Genomic DNA, 19,849 nt, shown 5'->3' on the forward strand with positions numbered 1-19,849 from the left:
CTCCCACACCCAATTCTCGGGGATGATCACTTCACCCCTCCCCCCCACCGCGTGGCTAAAAGCGGGGAACATTTCTGTTCAGCAGAGCAGGAAGGGGAACCTCTGAATAAAATGTCCCCTTAATAAAATCGCCCCATTTCAACCAGGTGACTGTGAATAATATCTCTCTCCTGAGGATAACAAAGAGCGATAAGGAATGGATGTTGTCTGCATGCCAGCAAACACCAGGACCATACGCTGCCATGCTTTGTTATGCAATGATTCCAGACTACGTGCTACTGGCCTGGCGTGGTAAAGTGTCCTACCATGGCGGACGGGATAAGGCAGCCCTCCCCAGAAACCTTTTGCAAAGGCTTTGGGAGTACATGAAGGAGAGCTTTCTGGAGATGTCCCTGGAGGATTTCCGCTCCATCCCCATACACGTTAACAGACTTTTCCAGTAGCTGTACTGGGTGCGATTGCCAGGGCAAATTAATCATTAATCATTAAACACGCTTGTTTTTAAACCATGTGTAATATTTACAAAGGTACACTCACCAGAGGTCCCCTGTGTGCCCTCAGGGTCTGGGAGCACGCCTTGGGTGAGTTCGGGGGTTATTGGTTCCAGGTCCAGGGTGATAAACATATCCTGGCTGTTGGGGAAACCGGTTTCTCCGCTTCCTTGCTGCTGTGAGCTATCTACATTATCTCCATCCTCATCTTCCTCGTACCCCGAACCCGCTTCCCTGTGTGTTTCTCCAGTGAGGGAGTCATAGCACACGGTTGGGGTAGTGGTGGCTGCACCCCTTAGAATGGCATGCAGCTCCGCGTAGAAGCGGCATGTTTGCGGCTCTGCCCCGGACCTTCCATTTGCTTCTCTGGCTTTGTGGTAGGCTTGCCTTAGCTCCTTAATTTTCACGCGGCACTGCTGTGCGTCCCTCTTATGGCCTCTGTCCTTCATGGCCTTGGAGACCTTTTCTAATATTTTGCCATTTTGTTTACTGCTACGGAGTTCAGCTAGCACTGATTCATCTCCCCATATGGCGAGCAGATCCCGTACCTCCCGTTCGGTCCATGCTGGAGCTCTTTTGCGATCCTGGGACTCCATCACGGTTACCTGTGCTGATGAGCTCTGCGTGGTCACCTGTGCTCTCCACGCTGAGCAAACAGGAAATGAAATTCAAACGTTCGCGGGGCTTTTCCTGTCTACCTGGCCAGTGCATCTGAGTTGAGAGTGCTGTCCAGAGCGGTCACAATGAAGCACTGTGGGATAGCTCCCGGAGGCCAATAACGTCGAATTCCGTCCACACTACCCCAATTCCGACCCGCTAAGGCCGATTTTATCGCTAATCCCCTAGTCGGAGGTGGAGTAAAGAAACCGGTTTAAAGGGCCCTTTAAGTCGAAAGAAAGGGCTTCGTCGTGTGGACGTGTCCAGGCTTAATTCGATTTAACCCTGCTAAAGTCGACCTAAACTCGTAGTGTAGACCAGGCCTGAGACAAGAAACATATCTAACTCTATGTTTAGACAAGGGCAGGCTCACTCCAACATTAAACTCATTTGCCCTAAAAAAGACATATCTTCAGGCTGAGATGTAAAAATTTATATATAAGTTTCATATATATGATGTGGCCTAGTACGAGGATTTCAACTCTACAGGGCTCAGTGTGAAAGGAAAAATACAAGTGATAAATGTAAAACATATCTTAAAACACTTAAAATAGATTTTTCTAGACATAACATGTTACTGTTTGAAAGACCAATACCTTGGGCACTTCCAGGGCTGCTAGCACCTGCTGTCCCATTGGAAAATAAACAATTCATTTTCTGAATAATAAGATGGGTGAATTTGAGTTCCACATATTAAATGAGGATATTGATATAATAGGCATCACAGAAACCTGGTGGAATGATTACTGCTGGGGGAATTCTGCACCACTGCGCATGCGCAGAATTAATATCCCCCTCAGATTTCTTTGCTTCCCCACAGAAAAATTACTTTCTGACAATGAAACAAAGGGAAACTGCAAGAGCAGTCATGCACCACTCCCTAGCTGTGCAGGTACATTGTTTCAGGCACCCCAGCCAGTGGCTCCTACCCTGAGCCAGGATCAGCTGCTAGTCTTGCAGACAGGAGAGAATAGGACTTCCTACAAGGAGTGGCTGGGGCTATGTCAGACCCACCCCCAGAAACTGCCCCCAGCTTCAGGAAGCTCAGCATCCTCCCCTGCTTCCTGCCCGCGTGGCTCCTCAGCTGCTGGGGGAGGGGTCACTGTACAGGAAGCTGCTCCCTCATCTGCCCAACCCCTGTGCATCTGGACCTCCCATGCCCAGACACCCCCACCAAGTCTCATCCTGTACACCCAGAACCCCCCTAGCCCTCCATATCTGAACCCCACCCTATTGAACCTCAACCCCTGCAGCTGGAGCCCCCTGCACCCAGACCCCCTGCCTCTGGACCCCCACCATTGCACCCAGACCACCCCCCATTGATCTCCCTGCACTCAAACCCCCATCCTGACAAGCCCCATCCCCTGCACCATCCTGAGCCCCCACATCCAGACCCCCACACCACTGACCCCCAATTAGCTGCACCCAGACCCCAACCCCACCAGGCCCCACTCCCACAGCACCCAGACCCCCCTGCTATTAAGATGTCCACACCCAAACCCCTTTGCTGTGCCCCAACCACTTTCACCTGGAAGCCTCTGCAGCGTCCCATTGCCCCTGCACCTGGAACCCGCCCAGTGAGCCTCTGTGCATCCAGATCCACCCACACCTAGACCCCCCCCACTGAGCTGCCTGCACCCAGATTGTCCCACATAGAATCCTCTCACACCACACCTGGATCCCCCCACACTGAACCCTCCCCCCCCACACACACACTTGGATCCTGCCTGGTTAGCCTGCGTGCCCCATTCCTGGTGTGCCTGGTGCAGAGAGGCAGAGCCCAAGGGTGTTTCTGCGGCAGGCCCAGGCCTTGTGATGTGTCAGGATCAGGTGCAGCCTCACCACCGAGTCCATGTCCCCAGGGTGGAGAGGCTACAGGATGATCACCCAGCCTCGTGCAGCCAGTGGCCTGTGCTCCCCACTGCCATGCTGGAGCCTCTACATTTATTTATTGACAAATAAAACTTGCAGAATTTTAAAATATTGTATGCATAATTTTTAATTTTTTGGTGCAGAATGTCCTCAGGAGTAAATAATGATAATCAACAGGACACAGTAATACCAGGGTACAAAATATATCAAAAGAACAGAATAGATCATGCTGGTGGGAGAGTGGCACTATATGTGAAAGAAAGCACAGAGTCAAATGAAGTAAAAATCTTAAATTAACCAAACCATACCATAGAATCTCTATGGATAGTAATTCCATGCTTGAATAATAAGAATATACCAGTATGGATATACTTCCGACCACCTGACTAGGATGGTGATAGTGACTGTGAAATGCTCAGGGAGATTAGAGAGGCTATAAAAATTAAAAACTCAATAATAATGGGGGATTTCAACTATCCCCATATTGACTAGGTACATGTCACCTCAGGGTGGGATGCAGAGATAAAGTTTCTTGACACCTTAAATGACTACTTATTGGAGTAGCTAGTCCTGGAACCCACAAGAGGAGAGGCAATTCTCGATTTAGTCCTAAGCACAGGATCTGGTGCAAGAGGTGAATATAGCTGAACTGCTTGGTAATAGTGACCATAACATAATAAAATGCAACATCCCTGTGTGGGAGGGAGGAAACACCACAGCAGCCCACTACAGTAGCATTTAATTTCAGAAAGGGAAACTACACAAAAATGAGGAAGTTAGTTAAACAGAAATTAAAAGGTACAGTGCCAAAAGTGAAATCCCTGCAAGATACATGGAAACTTTTTAAAGACAACATAATAGAAGTTCAATTTAAATGTATATCTCCAATTAAAACACATACTAAAAGGACTGGAAAAGTGCCACTGTGGCTAAACAACTATGGCGTCTACATGGATAACCCAGGGAAAAAGGTGCGAAATGATTTTTTGCCATTGCTTTCAAGGAGAGAGGGAGGGAGGGGCGACTGACGACATGTACCCAAAACCACCTGCAACAATGTTTTTGCCCCATCAGGCATTGGGAGCTTAACCCAGAATTCCAATGGGCAGCGGGGACTGTGGGATAGCTACCCACAGTACACCACTCCGTGAGTCGATGCTAGTCACAATATTGAGGACGCACTCCGCCGACCTAATGTGCCTACTGGGGAAATGCACGACTGACTGTATAAAATCGGTTACTAAAGATCAACTATAAAATTGACCTAATTTCATAGTGAAGACATGCCCATAGTCAGTAGAAACCTTTCCACTTATTTCAAAGGACTTTGGATCAGGCCCTCAGACATCAAGAAAGACAGCAATGAATCAGCCAGCCAGCCAGATCTAGACTATGTATAGTTGGGGTTATTTTTTCCAAAGTGCATTACTTTACATTTATCCATATTACATTTCATTTGCCATTTTGTTGCCCAATCACTTAGTTTTGTGAGATCTTTTTGAAGTTCATCACAGTCTGCTTTGGTCTTAACTATCTTGAGCAGTTTAGTATCATCTGCAAACTTTGCCACCTCACTGTTTACCCCTTTCTCCAGATCATTTATAAATAAGTTGAATAGGATTGGTCCGAGGACTGACCCTTGGGGAACACCACTAGTTACCCCTCTCCATTCTGAGAATTTACCATTAATTCCTACCCTTTGTTCCCGGTCTTTTAACCAGTTCTCAATCCATGAAAGGACCTTCCCTTTTATCCCTTGACAACTTAATTTACGTAAGAGCCTTTGGTGAGGGACCTTGTCAAAGGCTTTCTGGAAATCTAAGTACACTATGTCCACTGGATCCCCCTTGTCCACATGTCTGTTGACCCCTTCAAAGAACTCTAATAGATTAGTAAGACACGATTTCCCTTTACAGAAACCATGTTGACTATTGCTCAACAGTTTATGTTTTTCTATGTGTCTGACCATTTTATTCTTAACTATTGTTTCGACTAATTTGCATGGTACCGACGTTAGACTTACCGGTCTGTAATTGCCGGGATCACCTCTAGAGCCCTTTTTAAATATTGGTGTTACATTAGCTAACTTCCAGTCATTGGGTACAGAAGCCGATTTAAAGGACAGGTTACAAACCTTAGTTAATAGTTCCGCAACTTCACATTTGAGTTCTTTCAGAACTCTTGGGTGAATGCAATCTGGTCCCGGTGACTTGTTAATGTTAAGTTTATCAATTAATTCCAAAACCTCCTCTAGTGACACTTCAATCTGTGACAGTTCCTCAGATTTGTCACCTACAAAAGCCGGCTCAGGTTTGGGAATCTCCCTAACATCTTCAGCCGTGAAGACTGAAGCAAAGAATCCATTTAGTTTTTCTGCAATGACACTATCGTCTTTAAGCGCTCCTTTTGTATCTCGATCATCAAGGGGCCCCACTGGTTGTTTAGCAGGCTTCCTGCTTCTGATATACTTAAACATTTTGTTATTACCTATGGAGTTTTGGACTAGCCGTTCTTCAAACTCCTCTTTGGCTTTTCTTATTACATTCTTGCACTTAATCTGGCAGTGTTTATGCTCCTTTCTATTTGCCTCACTAGGATTTGACTTCCACTTTTTAAAAGATGCCTTTTTATCCCTCACTGCTTCTTTTACATGGTTGTTAAGCCACGGTGGCTCTTTTTTAGTTCTTTTACTGTGTTTCTTAATTTGGGGTATACATTGAAGTTGGGCCTCTATTATGGTGTCGTTAAAAAGAGTCCATGCAGCTTGCAGGGATTTCACTTTAGTTACTGTTGTGACAGACCCAGACCAGTGGGGTACAGGAGTCTGGTAGAGGGCAAATATACTGGTCACTGGATGAGTAGTTTTCTGTTCCCTGAGTGACCAGAGCAGGGGCTGCACTAGAGTAATCAGGAACCTGCTAGAACCAGTTAAGGCAGGCAGGCTAATTAGGACACCTGGAGCCAATTAAGAAGAAGCTTCTAGAATCAATTAAGGCAGGCTAATCAGGGCACCTGGGTTTTAAAAAGGAGCTCACTTCAGTTTGTGGTGGGAGTGTGAGGAGCTGGGAGCAAGAGGTGCAAGGAGCTGAGAGTGAGAGGGTGTGCTGCTGGAGGACTGAGGAGCACAAGCGTTATCAGACACCAGGAGGAAGGTCCTGTGGTGAGAATAAGGAAGGTGTTTGGAGGAGGCCATGGGGAAGTAGCCCAGGGAGTTGTAGCTGTCATGCAGCTGTTACAGGAGGCACTATAGACAGCTGCAGTCCACAGGGCCCTGGGCTGGAACCCGGAGTAGAGGGTGGGCCCGGGTTCCCCCCAAACGTCCCTATTGACCTGGACTGTGGGTTCTCCCAGAGGGGAAGGTCTCTGGGCTGTTCCCCAACCCACATGGTGAATCTCTGAGGCAAGAAAATCCGCCAATAAGCGCAGGACCCACCAAGATAGAGGAGGAACTTTGTCACACTGGTGTCAGGGGGGGATCTTGGGGTGCACAGCGCGGCGGAAGAAGGAGGGTGATTTAAACAAAAAACAAAAAAAAAGGGAGAGGGTTTATTTTTTTTCACCACAATGGATGACGTAGTGCGGGCACTGATACAAGCTATGGCGGCCCAGCAGGAGGCTACCCGTGTCCAGGCAGCCGCCCAACAGGAGGCAGTGCGGCTGCAGCAAGAGACTAATCGCCTGCTGATGGACCAGGCTGCTCAAGACCGAGCTATGTTGCGGGAACTGGTAAACCAGGTAAAGTCCCTTACAGAGCTGAATCGCGGCCATGATGGGACGCGGCTCATACGGGCCAGCCATTGGCTGCAGAAAATTACACGGGAGGATGATGTAGAGGCATACCTTCTGGCCTTTGAGAGGACAGCCCTACGGGAGGCCTGGCCTCGAGATCAGTGGTCTGGTATCCTTGCCCCATTCCTGTGTGGGGAGGCCCAGAAGGCCTACCATGATCTGCCTGAAGAGGCTGCGGCAGACCACCCCCAGCTGAAAGCAGAGATCCTGGCCAGATCTGGGGTAACGACAGAAGTGCGGGCCCAGCAGTATCACGGTTGGAGGTACCAGGAAGACAAAACCCCGCGGTCCCAATTGTATGACCTCATCCATCTCGCATGAAAGTGGTTGCAAACAGAGTCCCGGAGTCCGGAAGAGATACTAGCGGTTCTGGTCATTGACCGATACATGAGGGGACTACCACCAGACCTTCGTGCCTGGGTAAGCCAGAACGAACCCTCCACCTATGATGAGGTTGTCACCCTGGTAGAAAGGCGAAGGACAGCGAGGGAGCTGACCCGACCAGTTAAGGAAGAGGCACCCCGGGTTAAACTAGCAGCACCAAGCCCTAAAGTTCGGGTGACTGGGCCACCAGGAGGGCCCAGGTGGAAAAAGAGAGAGGCTGAAGGCCCATTAGAGGCCACAAAGAGTCGGCGCACTGAGGGAGAAGAGGATCGTGATGTTAGACTGCCCAAATCAAGAGACCGGGGAACGCCTAGGGCTCCATACAGATGTTATGCCTGCGGGGAGTGGGGACACATAGCTGCACAGTGTCCCAATGCTGAGGAGCCTATGCAGTGTAACCTGGGGAACTGGGAAGATCCATGCTCCCTAATCCACCTTGCGGGGGTCTCACTAACCCCACATATGTATACCAGACCAGTGAAACTAAATGGGGTAGGGACCACGGCACTGGTTGATTCGGGGAGTGCTATCACGCTTATCTCAGGGAAGCTCGTGAAGCGTAGTCAGCTGCTGCAGGCTAAACGTACAGGGATAACATGTGTCCATGGGACAGTTAGTTACTACCCCACCATCCCAGTAAAAATCGAGATCCAAGGGAACACTTCTCAGGTAGCAGCAGGTGTAGTCCCTAAACTCCCATACCCGGTGCTCATAGGGAGGGACTTCCCAGGGTTTGGAAACTTACTCCCAGTAGGGGGATTGGAGAAAGATGGGGACCCTAAAATTGATGAGGCATCCACAGCAGACTGTCAACCCCCAAACTTCTCTGAAATATCCCCAGATTTGTTCTCCACTCCCAGACAGGGTAGAAAGACAAAAAGGGAAAGAAGGGCAGCTAAGGCCTTGGTAACCCGAATACTGACCCAAAGCCAGAGGGTCGCTCTTGTAGGTAGGCGGACCCACGCAGCTGAAAAGGAGGCCACGCAGGAGGGAGAAGCACCTGAGTCTGACCCCCACCCTAATGCTTCTGAACCAGTAGAGGCAACAGAGACTGGGCCCCTAGATCTTGGGCAGATTAGCCCTGGGAGAGGAAATTTTGTACAGGAACATTTGGAGAAGGCACAGGAGGACCAGAGAACCCATTACAATCGCCAGGCAAAAGTGCGACAGTTTCAACCAGGGGATCGGGTTATGGTGTTGGTACCCACGGCAGAAAGCAAGCTTCTGGCCCAATGGCAGGGGCCCTATGAGGTGGTTGAACCCGTGGGGGAAGTAACCTACAAGGTGCGGCAGCCAGGACGCAGAAAACAAGAACAGATTTATCACGTTAACCTTCTGAAACCCTGGCATACACAAGAGGCATGCACAACGGTCCAAAAAGACCTAACCCAGGAAAACAAGCCTTCCAAACAGGTGAGAGTGTCTCCCGATTTAAAACCAGACCAGAAGAATGAGGTGTCTGAGATGATCTTCCGGAACCAAGATTTGTTCTCGACAAAACCGGGTCGAACAACCGAGACATATCACCACATCGTCACGAACCCTGGGGCCAGAGTAACAATGAGGCCCTATCGGGTGCCAGCGGCCAAAAGGGAGGAAATAAAAGCAGAAGTAAAAAAAATGCTGGAGTTGGGGATCATCGAAGAATCCCACAGTCAGTGGTCCAGCCCAATCGTGCTGGTGCCCAAACCTGATGGCACCACAAGATTTTGCAACGACTTCCGGCGACTAAACAAAGTATCCCAGTTTGACGCGTACCCCATACCTCGCATACATGAGCTAGTGGACCGTCTGGGTAATGCCCGGTACTTGACTACCCTAGACTTGACAAAGGGGTATTGGCAGATTCCCCTTGCGGAAGACGCAAACGAAAAGACTGCGTTCTCTACACCAGAGGGTCTTTTTCAATATACTGTCCTCCCTTTTGGACTACATGGGGCCCCAGCTACCTTCCAGCACCTCATGGACAAGCTATTTCGCCCGCATAACAGTTATGCTGCTGCCTACTTGGACGATGTGGTCATTCATACCCCAGACGTGGAAACCCACCTGGAGAAGGTGGAGGCAGTCCTCAATACCTTCAGGGATGCTGGCCTTATAGCAAACCCTGCCAAGTGCGCTGTAGGGTTTACAGAGGCCAAATATCTTGGCTACATTGTGGGAAAAGGTCTGGTAAAACCCCAAGTGAACAAGTTACAGGTCATCCAAAATTGGCCCCGACCAAGTCGCAAGAAACAAGTCCGGGCGTTCCTAGGTGTGGTGGGGTATTACCGACGATTTATCCCCCACTTTGCCACAAGGGCAAGCCCCCTGACAGACCTAGTGAAAGCCCATGGACCTGATCTGGTGAGATGGTCTGACGCAGCAGAGGAAGCATTCACAGACCTACGGACTGCCCTCTGCAATAACCCCGTACTGATAGCCCCTGATTTCACCAAGGAGTTTATCCTGCAGATGGATGCATCGGAAGTAGGGTTGGGGGCCGTTCTATCACAGATGGTCGGGGAGGAGGAACACCCAATTCTATACCTCAGTTGGAAACTCCTTCCAAGGGAACAAAAATATGCAGTGGTGGAGAGAGAATGCCTCGCTGTAAAATGGGCCATGGAAACATTGCGCTACTACCTGCTCGGGCGCAGATTTGTCCTCATGACCGACCATGCCCCTCTTCAATGGATGCAGCGGAACAAGGAGAAGAACACAAGGGTGACCAGATGGTTCTTATCCCTCCAACCTTTCCAGTTCCGTGTGCAACACAGAGCAGGGAGCCGTCATGGCAATGCCGATGGCTTGTCACGTGTGCACTGTCTGGCGTCCCAAGCTGCCCAACCCCTTGGCGTTGAGCAGGGGGGAGGGATATGTGACAGACCCAGACCAGTGGGGTACAGGAGTCTGGTAGAGGGCAAAGATACTGGTAACTGGATGAGTAGTTTTCTGTTCCCTGTGTGACCAGAGCAGGGGCTGCACTAGAGTAATCAGGAACCTGCTAGAACCAGTTAAGGCAGGCAGGCTAATTAGGACACCTGGAGCCAATTAAGAAGAAGCTTCTAGAATCAATTAAGGCAGGCTAATCATAGCACCTGGGTTTTAAAAAGGAGCTCACTTCAGTTTGTGGTGGGAGTGTGAGGAGCTGGGAGCAAGAGGTGCAAGGAGCTGAGAGTGAGAGGGTGTGCTGCTGGAGGACTGAGGAGCACAAGTGTTATCAGACACCAGGAGGAAGGTCCTGTGGTGAGAATAAGGAAGGTGTTTGGAGGAGGCCATGGGGAAGTAGCCCAGGGAGTTGTAGCTGTCATGCAGCTGTTACAGGAGGCACTATAGACAGCTGCAGTTCACAGGGCCCTGGGCTGGAACCCGGAGTAGAGGGTGGGCCCGGGTTCCCCCCAAACCTCCCAATTGACCTGGACTGTGGGTTCTCCCAGAGGGGAAGGTCTCTGGGCTGTTCCCCAACCCACATGGTGAATCTCTGAGGCAAGAAAATCCACCAAAAAGCGCAGGACCCACCAAGATAGAGGAGGAACTTCGTCACACTGTACTTTTAAACTTCTGTTTAACTAACCCCCTCATTTTTGCATAGTTCCCCCTTCTGAAATTAAATGCCACAGTGTTGGACTGTTGAGATGTTCTTCCCACCACAGGGATGTTGAATGCTATTGTATTATGGTCACTATTTCCAAGCGGTCCTGTTATAGTTACCTCTTGGACCAGCTCCTGCGCTCTTCTCAGGACTAAATCTAGAGTTGCCTCTCCCCTTGTGGGTTCCCGTACCAGCTGCTCCATGAAGCAGTCATTTAAAGTATCGAGAAATTTTATCTCTGCATTTCGTCCTGAAGTGAAATGTTCCCAGTCAATATGGGGATAATTGAAATCCCCCACTATTATTGGGTTCTTAATTTTGATAGCCTCTCTAATTTCCCTTAGCATTTCATCATCACTATCACTGTCCTGGTCAGGTGGTCTATAATAGATCCCTAATGTTATATTCTTATTAAAGCATGAAATTTCTATCCATAGAGATTCTATGGAACATGTGGATTCACTTAAGATTTTTACTTCATTTGATTCTACATTTTCTTTCACATATAGTGCCACTCCCCCCCTGCACAACCTGTTCTGTCCTTCCGATATATTTTGTACCCCGGAATGATTGTGTCCCATTGATTGCTCTCAGTCCACCAGGTTTCTGTGATGCCTATTATATCAATATCCTCCTTTATCACAAGGCACTCTAGTTCACCCATCTTATTATTTAGACTTCTAGCATTTGTGTACAAGCACTTTAAAAACTTGTCACTGTTTATTTGTCTGCCCTTTTCTGATGTGTTAGATTCTTTTTTATGTGAATGTTTATCATCTGATCTGGCCCTTACATTATCCTCTTCCATCCTCTGCTCCTGACTATAACCTGGAGATTCTCTATCATTAGACTCTCCTCTAAGAGAAGTCTCTGTCCGATCCACATGCTCCTCTGCAGCAGTCGGCTTTCCCCCATCTCCTAGTTTAAAAACTGCTCTACAACCTTTTTAATGTTTAGTGCCAGCCATCTGGTTCCACTTTGGTTTAGGTGGAGCCCATCTCTCCTGTATAGGCTCCCCCATCTCAAAAGTTTCCCCAGTTCCTAATGAATGTAAACCCCTCCTCTCTACACCATCGTCTCATCCACGCATTGAGACTCTGAAGCTCTGCCTGCCTACCTGGCCCTGCGCGTGGAACTGGGAGCATTTCTGAGAATGCCACCATAGAGGTCCTGGATTTCAGTCTCTTCCCTAGCAGCCTAAATTTGGCCTCCAGGACATCTCTCCTACCCTTCCCTATGTCATTGGTACCTACATGTACCATGACCACCGGCTCCTCCCCAGCACTACACATAAGTCTGTCTAGATGCCTCGAGAGATCCGCAACCTTCGCACAAGTCACCATGCGGTTCTCCCGGTCATCACAAACCCAGCTATCTACGTTTCTAATGATCGAATCTCCCATTACTAACACCTGCCTTTTCCTAGCAACTGGAGTTCCCTCCCCCGGAGAGGCAACCTCAGTGCGAGAGGTAACCCCAGCACCATCTGGAAGAAGGGTCCCAACTATGGGAAGGTTTCCCTCTGCTCCTGTTGACTGCTCTGCTTCCCTGGATATGTAAGTAGATCCGGAAATGTCTAGAAAGACGCAATTAGGTTTATCGCTTTTATTTCTTTATGGCTTGTGGACTCCTCTGTGCTAACCCCAAATGCTTTTGTTTTGCTTGTAACCTTTAAACTTTACCTCAGGAAGGTTATTCTTGACGCTTAATTATTGTAAGTGGGTTTTTTAAATCTAGCAATAGCCTGAGTTTCAAAAGTATTTCTTTTTTTTGTTTGTTTTTAATAAAATTTACCTTTTTTAAGAAAAGGATTGGATTTTGTGTCCTAAGAGTTTGTGCACATGTTGTTTAATTAGATGGTGGCAACAGCTGATTTCCTCTGTTTTCTTTCTCAGCTCTTCCCTGGGGGGGGAAAGAGTGAAAGGGCTTGACGGTACCCCACAGGAAGAAATTCCCAAGTGCGCCTTCCTGGGTTCTCCAAGGGGTTTTTGCACTTGGGTGGTGGCAGCATCTACCCATCCAAGGTCAGAGAAAAGCTGTAACCTTAGGAGTTTAATACAAGCCTTGAGTGGCCAGTATTAATTTTTATAATCCTTGCGGGCCCCCACCTTCTGCACTCAAAGTGCCAGAGTTGGGAATCAGCCTTGACACTGGGCTTAAACTACTCTCAGTTTAAATGATAACCCATTCCTCAAGTATTGATACTTCCAACTGTATTCACAAATTTCAGCAATTTAACCACCCCCAAAAAAGCATTTCAATTCTACCAATGAAACATGCAGCGCTTGAGTTAGTCACATTTGTTAAATCATGGAGTCACAAATAGCATATAGGTATCCTCATTTTTCATCACAAAATATGTATCCAACTCCTGACATGAAAAAATAATGGATTTGACTATTACATATTAAACAGCTGAAATTAAGGATCATGTCCGGTTGTAGCAAAATTCATTGGGTGAGTCATGCTTGGTGTAATTCCCTTTATCTTATATGAGGAATTTTTTTTTATATGGAGATATACCTATCTGATAGAACTAGAAGGGACCCTGAAAGGTCAGCAAGTCCAGCCTGCTTCCTTCACTAGCCGACCAAGTACTGATTTTGCCCCAAATCGGCCCCCTCAAGGGTTGAACTCACAACCCGGGGTTTAGCAGACCAATGCTCAAACCACTGACCTATCCCTCCCCTCGAATTTAGCCATTGATTTTCTAGAATTCTGCCTATTCTGAGGAATTAAAGACATGCATAAGAACATATTCAATTGGGAAATAAATGAATAAGCCTTCCTTATAGATCAGGACTGACTCCAATGACTCACCATTCCTGATGCATTTGGTGTAAGCAACTGCCCCTTCCCTGCCTCTCCATTCTCCCAGGAGTTAGGAAAGTTGGGGCTGAAAACCATGAGATCATTCTTGGCGGTGCCTTCCCCTACACACAAGTTCCGGCTCTGGCGCTGGGAATAGGACCAACTCCCCACTTCGCTCGAGCACACCACGGTGGCTTTCCCAGGCCCGCACATCACTTCCGGACCCGGGTGGCATCTCAGGCCAACGTACACGACAATCACCAGCACAAACAGCCCGGACACCGAGCAAATAGCGATCATTAAAGACACGTTCATGTCAACCAAGGGCCCTTCGCTCCCGCCCCTTTGCCTCGAGTCCCATTTCACAGCCTGGGGACTCTCCACCAGGGACAGGCTGACAGTGGCTGTCGCTGACAGCACCGGTTCCCCATGGTCCTTCACCAGGATCACGAGTCTCTGGCTGGGGCCGTCCGCCTCCTCCAAGGCCCGCGTGGTGCTGATCTCCCCGCTGTACACACCCACCCGGAAAGGCCCCGCAGCCCTGGGCTCCTGCACTTCGTAGCGAAGCCACGCGTTGTAGCCGGAATCCGCATCCACCGCTCGGATCTTGCCCACCACGTGCCCTGCGCCGGCCGACAGCGGAACCAGCTCGGGCCCTGGCGAGCCGCGGCCGGAGCCAGCCGGGGACACTGCGGGCGCGTTGTCATTTTCATCCAGGACAAAGAGCTGCACAGTCACGTTCCCGCACAACGACGGGAACCCGGCGTCCCTCGCGCTCACCTGGAACTGCAGCACTTGCAGCTCCTCGTAGTCAAAGGGCTGCAGGGCATAGATGTGCCCGCTCTCCGAGTGCACCGAGATGTAGCTGGACAGGGGCTGCTCTCCCACACTCCGCTCCACCACTGAGTAGCTCACAAAGGCGTTTTCCCTCAGGTCCGGGTCCGAGGCCGACACGGTGAAGAGATGGGCCCCGGGCGGGTTGTTTTCCTTCACAAACACCGTGTAAACGGGCTGAGGGAAAGCGGGGGCGTTATCGTTCACATCCGCGATCGGCACCAAAATGCTGCTACTGGCCGAGAGAGACGGGGCCCCTTCGTCTCTGGCTGTCACCAGGATCTTATATTCAGACACTCGCTCCCGATCCACGGCCTCCGCCAGCACCAGCGAGTGATAATTCTTAAAGGTGGAGACGAGCTGAAAGGGCAGGTTCGGGGGGATGGAGCAGGTGACTTTGCCGTTGTCTCCCGAGTCCCGGTCAGAGACGCTAATAAGAGCCACCACTGTCCCCGGGGGAGCGTCCTCCGGAACCGGCAGAGAAAGGGAAGTCACGGCCAGCTCAGGGGCGTTATCGTTCACGTCTAACACTTCCACCAAAATAGTGCATTGTCCGACCATTGGAGGATTACCTCTATCCGTAGCCTGAACCCGAACTTCATATAAATTAGTGTCTTCGAAGTCCAATTCTCCGTTGACTCCGATCTCTCCTGTGTCTGGAAGTAGGCTAAACACGGCACTTCCGCTGTGTGTCGCACGGCCGCGTATCGAATATATAATATTTTTATTAATTCCATCATCCAAATCTGTGGCGTTGAGTTTGATGACTAATGTCCCATTAGCTGCATTTTCGAACAATCGGATCTTATAAACGGACTGATTAAATACAGGCGCGTTATCATTCACATCCAGCACCGTGATCACCAGCTGAACTGTGCCGGTGAGCTCCGGTTTGCCCCCATCAGTAGCAGTGAGTAATAAACGATGCATAGGGGCTTCCTCTCTGTCCAGTGTTTTTTTCAATACAAGAACTAAAAACTCACTGTCTTCGTCGTTCTTTTGCAAGTCTAGAGTGAAATGTTCACTTGAGCTGAGTTTATAGGTTAGCAGAGAGTTTGTACCAATATCTGCGTCAGAAGCGCCCTCTAGTGGGAAACGTGAGTCTGGCGTTCTCGATTCTGAGATACGCAGTTCTTCATTTACAGGGAACACAGGAGCATTGTCATTTATATCCTGTATCTCCACTTCCACGTGAAATATCCTCAGGGGTTTGTCCACTATCACCTCCAGGTCAATGGCGCACAGGGGGCTCTGGCCGCACAGCTCTTCCCTGTCTACTCGCGAATTAACAAACAAAACGCCGTTCTGCAAATTTACCTCAAAATAGTCTCTCCTGCTGTTGGAGACCATCCGGAACATCCGAGGCACCAGCTCCGCCACCTCCAGCCCCAGGTCCTGGGCCAGGCGGCCCACAAAGGTGCCGTGTTTGGATTCCTCCAGCACGGAATAACGGACCTGGCCGCTGCCCACCTCCCAGGCCGTGTGTAACAGAACCAACCGCAGCAGCTGCCTGGTTACCAGGGAGTCTCGCCGGAGAAGAGCCATTGCGGACACGGGGCGGTTCTCGTTTATAAATCAGTGACTTGAACCGCCTAATTCCGTATGAATATCCTGATACGGGATCTCTGAAAGTAATTTCATTTCAATCCAGTCCTGTCACATCCGGGAGCCCGCCTGACGCACTGACAGGCAGGATTTTCAGTACTTCTGAGGGAGGAGCTGTGTGTTTCTTTCCTGTTAAAAAGCCTTTTTAGGCGACAGCGACACCTTGTGTGTGAGACCTTTCCATGCTTTAAATATACAGATTAATATAACAATGCACGTAATCCTTACAATTTTCTGAAGTTCTTTTTCTTTACAACCTATCCGAAAGATACTATTAGCTCTACGTCTTAACGTACTTTGTTTGGAAATAATTAATTGGTAGAATATGGAGATATCCTGATCTTCTCTATATAGCCGAACGAGCAAAATAAATATGGGATACCTTAACCTTGGAAAATTGTCTTAATGTTTAAAACACAGACCTCTGGTCTAACATTGCACGTTTTTATTAGTGTGCTACAGGAGAGAGAGTCAAGCATTGACTGGTTAGCATATGATAATATTTTCCTATAGCCAAATAATATTATGAAACACAGTAAAGATTTTAGGCCAGAATAGTTATTTGTGGTAAGCTATTGTTGCCTTTAAATCTTTGAATAACATTTTAAAACCTGATTCTTTACTTTTAAAATGCTGTCATAAAATCCCTTTCTAGTGACTTATAAGCTCATATACTTTATATCTCTACATGTCTATAGCAACAGAGGGTCCTGTGGCACCTTTAAGACTAACAGAAGTATTGGGAGCATAAGCCTTGCATCTGAAGAAGTGAGGTTCTTACCCACGAAAGCTTATGCTCCCAATACTTCTGTTAGTCTTAAAGGTGCCACAGGACCCTCTGTTGCTTTTTACAGATTCAGACTAACACGGCTACCCCTCTGATACATGTCTATAGACACACTGTGTACCTATAACAAACAACAACGCGGAGTCCTTGTGGCACCTTAGAGACTAACGAATTTATTTGGACATAAGCTTTCCTGGGCTAGAACCCTATATACACACACACACACACACTATCAATCAATCAAAACATGTGGAAAGACGTTTAAAGGTAGTGAAACACTCATAACGCAAGCAACCTGGATTTGGTTTTTGGTTATTTGATGTGTTCTGAATGAAGCAATTGTTTAATATTTATTTTTATCCTCAGAGTTCATTGACCATCCTGTGCAAGGAGGAAGACAGACACTTTCTGAACCTCTGCCTCATACATTTCACAACCCTGCCTCTTTCTCCATCCAACTTGCACAAAGAAGGAGACAGTGGCCTGAAGAAAAACTATGTTATAATGTAACCAAAAATTATATTATAATGGTTATATACATGGCTTAGAACTAAAGTTGTGTGGGACCCCTCAACTTCCACATTTCCTGACTTTTCAGGGATTCTTTGGCAACCTTACCATTCCCGTGGAATTCCCTAGGTTTCTAAAAGACAAATAATATAGTAAAGAAATGCAATCATATGGAACTATTTGTTGGGCAGTAGTAGAATGGTCTGTCTTTCAAAATAAATGAACTCAGTAAGGGAAGGGCTCCTCTGAAACCCAGCCTCCATGAGTGCAAAGTTGCCTAAGGAGCCCTGGCTCATTCAGTGTAGATAAATAGATCCTATTAATAGATAGATATAATAAAACATGGCTGAAACCTTTCAGACAACATATGGAATGAGACAGGCTCCTTTAGAGCTTTGCTTCCTTCAGTGTTCAACTTCACAGATCATACTCTACATACCATCCACAGGTAAAATGTGAAATTCCTCTCTACTTTGCATAGAGCAAGTGGAACATAGTGAGTCCTTATATTAAAGTGAATTTCCACTCAGCTATACGTGACCATATACAGAGTGCCAATACAGACCATTAAAATAATTATATACAACAAAACAAAACCCAAACACATTAAAACACTGCACATGTGCACAGTGTACTTTAAACTGATTTTAACTGATCAAAGCTAAGAAGACTTTTACCAGACCACTGAAAGACATATCTGATGCCTAAAGCTTACCTCTTAGTCAGATTTTAAGTTTCTACCACCTCCTGCTTAGACACTACAGCTGTTCAAAAAATGTCACAACAGTTTTCTTAATTATGGCAAAATATATTTTAATTCTCTTTTCATTTGAAAATAACTAAACCATTTTTGATCTTTCAAAAAAGAAAATGTGCTGAGACCAAACCTCCAGAATTTAAGTCCCTGAAGTAAAGTTTGGGGAAAATATAAGCAGTCAGAACAGGCCTTAGAGAATGGAAACAAATATTTTAGGTTAATTTATATATAGGTGTTGCTACATATTCCATCTATTATATGTAAACATATCTCCATAAATTGATATATGTACATAACAGGTGAAGAAGGTGTATGGTGAAGGCTTTCTGAGGGCATTTTAACTGATAGGTTTTTTGTTTTTTGTTTTTTAAAGCACCACTATTCTTTTAAAAAACACATGGAAAATGTTTGCACTTAATTCTAAAAGTATTGGGTACCTTTGTCCTCTTTTGCTACAAATGAAATCATTAGACTTTTGAGGTATGGAAGGACTGCAAGAGCAGACCCCATTAAGGCTTGGCTCCAGCAAATCACTTAAAAACCCAGTTAGCTTTAAGCATGTCAATGAATCTACTCAAGAGTTTAGTGTTTTGCTGGTTGGGGCCCATGTGCATAAGGAATTCAGTACATTAAAATGGCTCTCCAAACAAAAGGTATTAGAGCCAATTTCTATCTCCTCTTGGTGCCAGAAAAGCACGTGGCCATCTGGTCAGGTCCAAAAGGAGGTATTTGGGTAGCTTGATAACTTCTCTCAAGAAGTATGGATAACTGTCTGCCTTTTCCAGTGGGCTAATGAGGGTATCTAGCCACCACTTGAGGCAATTTCTCTGCATTTCCATACTGCATGTCAATAACATTGTCACTTGTGATTATAACCCTCCAATGTATAACACCACCAATCAAAAACATCTATGGAACAGCGGAAATCACACATTCTTAACCATCAAAAAGTTATTGCCTCCATCCAACAAAAAAAATAAAATAAACATGCCAAAATGTTCTCTTTACTATGCTTACTTAATTATTTTTATTTTTAAATCCACATTGCAATTCTTTTAAATATTCTAGGATAAAGTACTCCGTTTTGTTATTTTTAAACACAATTTTCATTGTTTTAAGCAGAAGATATCTCACTCTTAGAGGCCATCTGCTGATTTGCACAGAAATGGGGCTGGAAACAAATAAGAAAAGGCAATTTTCTTTTAAAGTTGGGTTATTTTCAGTATTCCAGCATCCATTTCTATGGAAAAGAAAGCAGACGTGAAATCTAGAAACAACTGAAAGTGACTCAAGGAAAGTGAAAAGAAATTAAAGGCAGTAGAACCCAGCCACCGCGTTAATCACATTAATCCCAATTCTTAAACAAATCAGTTCAAATGTGGGGGAAAGGAAATAATTTATAATATATGGTGTGAAATCCCAGCTTCATTGAAGTCAAAGCAATTGACTTTAATGGAGCCTGGATTTCATCTATGGTGTTTAGTCTTATTCTTGACAAATGACACATATATTTGTTCACTTAGCTGTCCCTTATCAGGAAGAAAAGACCTTCCAGGTGGTGGAAACCTGTTTTACAGCTGCAATAATACAGTTATAATAATTTTACAGCTGCAATAATTACAGTTGTAATAATACAAAAGTAAAGGAAAAAATATATCTAGTTTAAGATCATCCATAAGAAGTAAAAGCAAGGCCTATACATGTCTGATATATAGGTAACTGGCACAACCAGTATGTTTCTGTTAGTGTATCCTGTCACCAAGGATTATGACTTTGGG

General features: G+C 46.8%; 2 protein-coding genes across 2 annotated transcripts in view; both read right to left on the reverse strand.

Moving 5' to 3' along the window:
* LOC135882779 (protocadherin alpha-C2-like) overlaps window positions 1–19,849 on the reverse strand; it is a 185,729-nt gene that overhangs the window by 161,682 nt on the left and 4,198 nt on the right. The gene's annotated exons all lie outside the window — the stretch shown is intronic.
* LOC135882360 (protocadherin alpha-8-like) lies at window positions 13,564–15,957 on the reverse strand. Its single transcript, XM_065409257.1, has one exon. The coding sequence runs from the start codon at window positions 15,955–15,957 to the stop codon at window positions 13,564–13,566; it is 2,394 nt and encodes a 797-aa protein (XP_065265329.1).

Source organism: Emys orbicularis, chromosome 8, assembly GCF_028017835.1.
Source record: "Emys orbicularis isolate rEmyOrb1 chromosome 8, rEmyOrb1.hap1, whole genome shotgun sequence".
In the NCBI taxonomy this organism is placed as follows: domain Eukaryota; kingdom Metazoa; phylum Chordata; order Testudines; family Emydidae; genus Emys; species Emys orbicularis.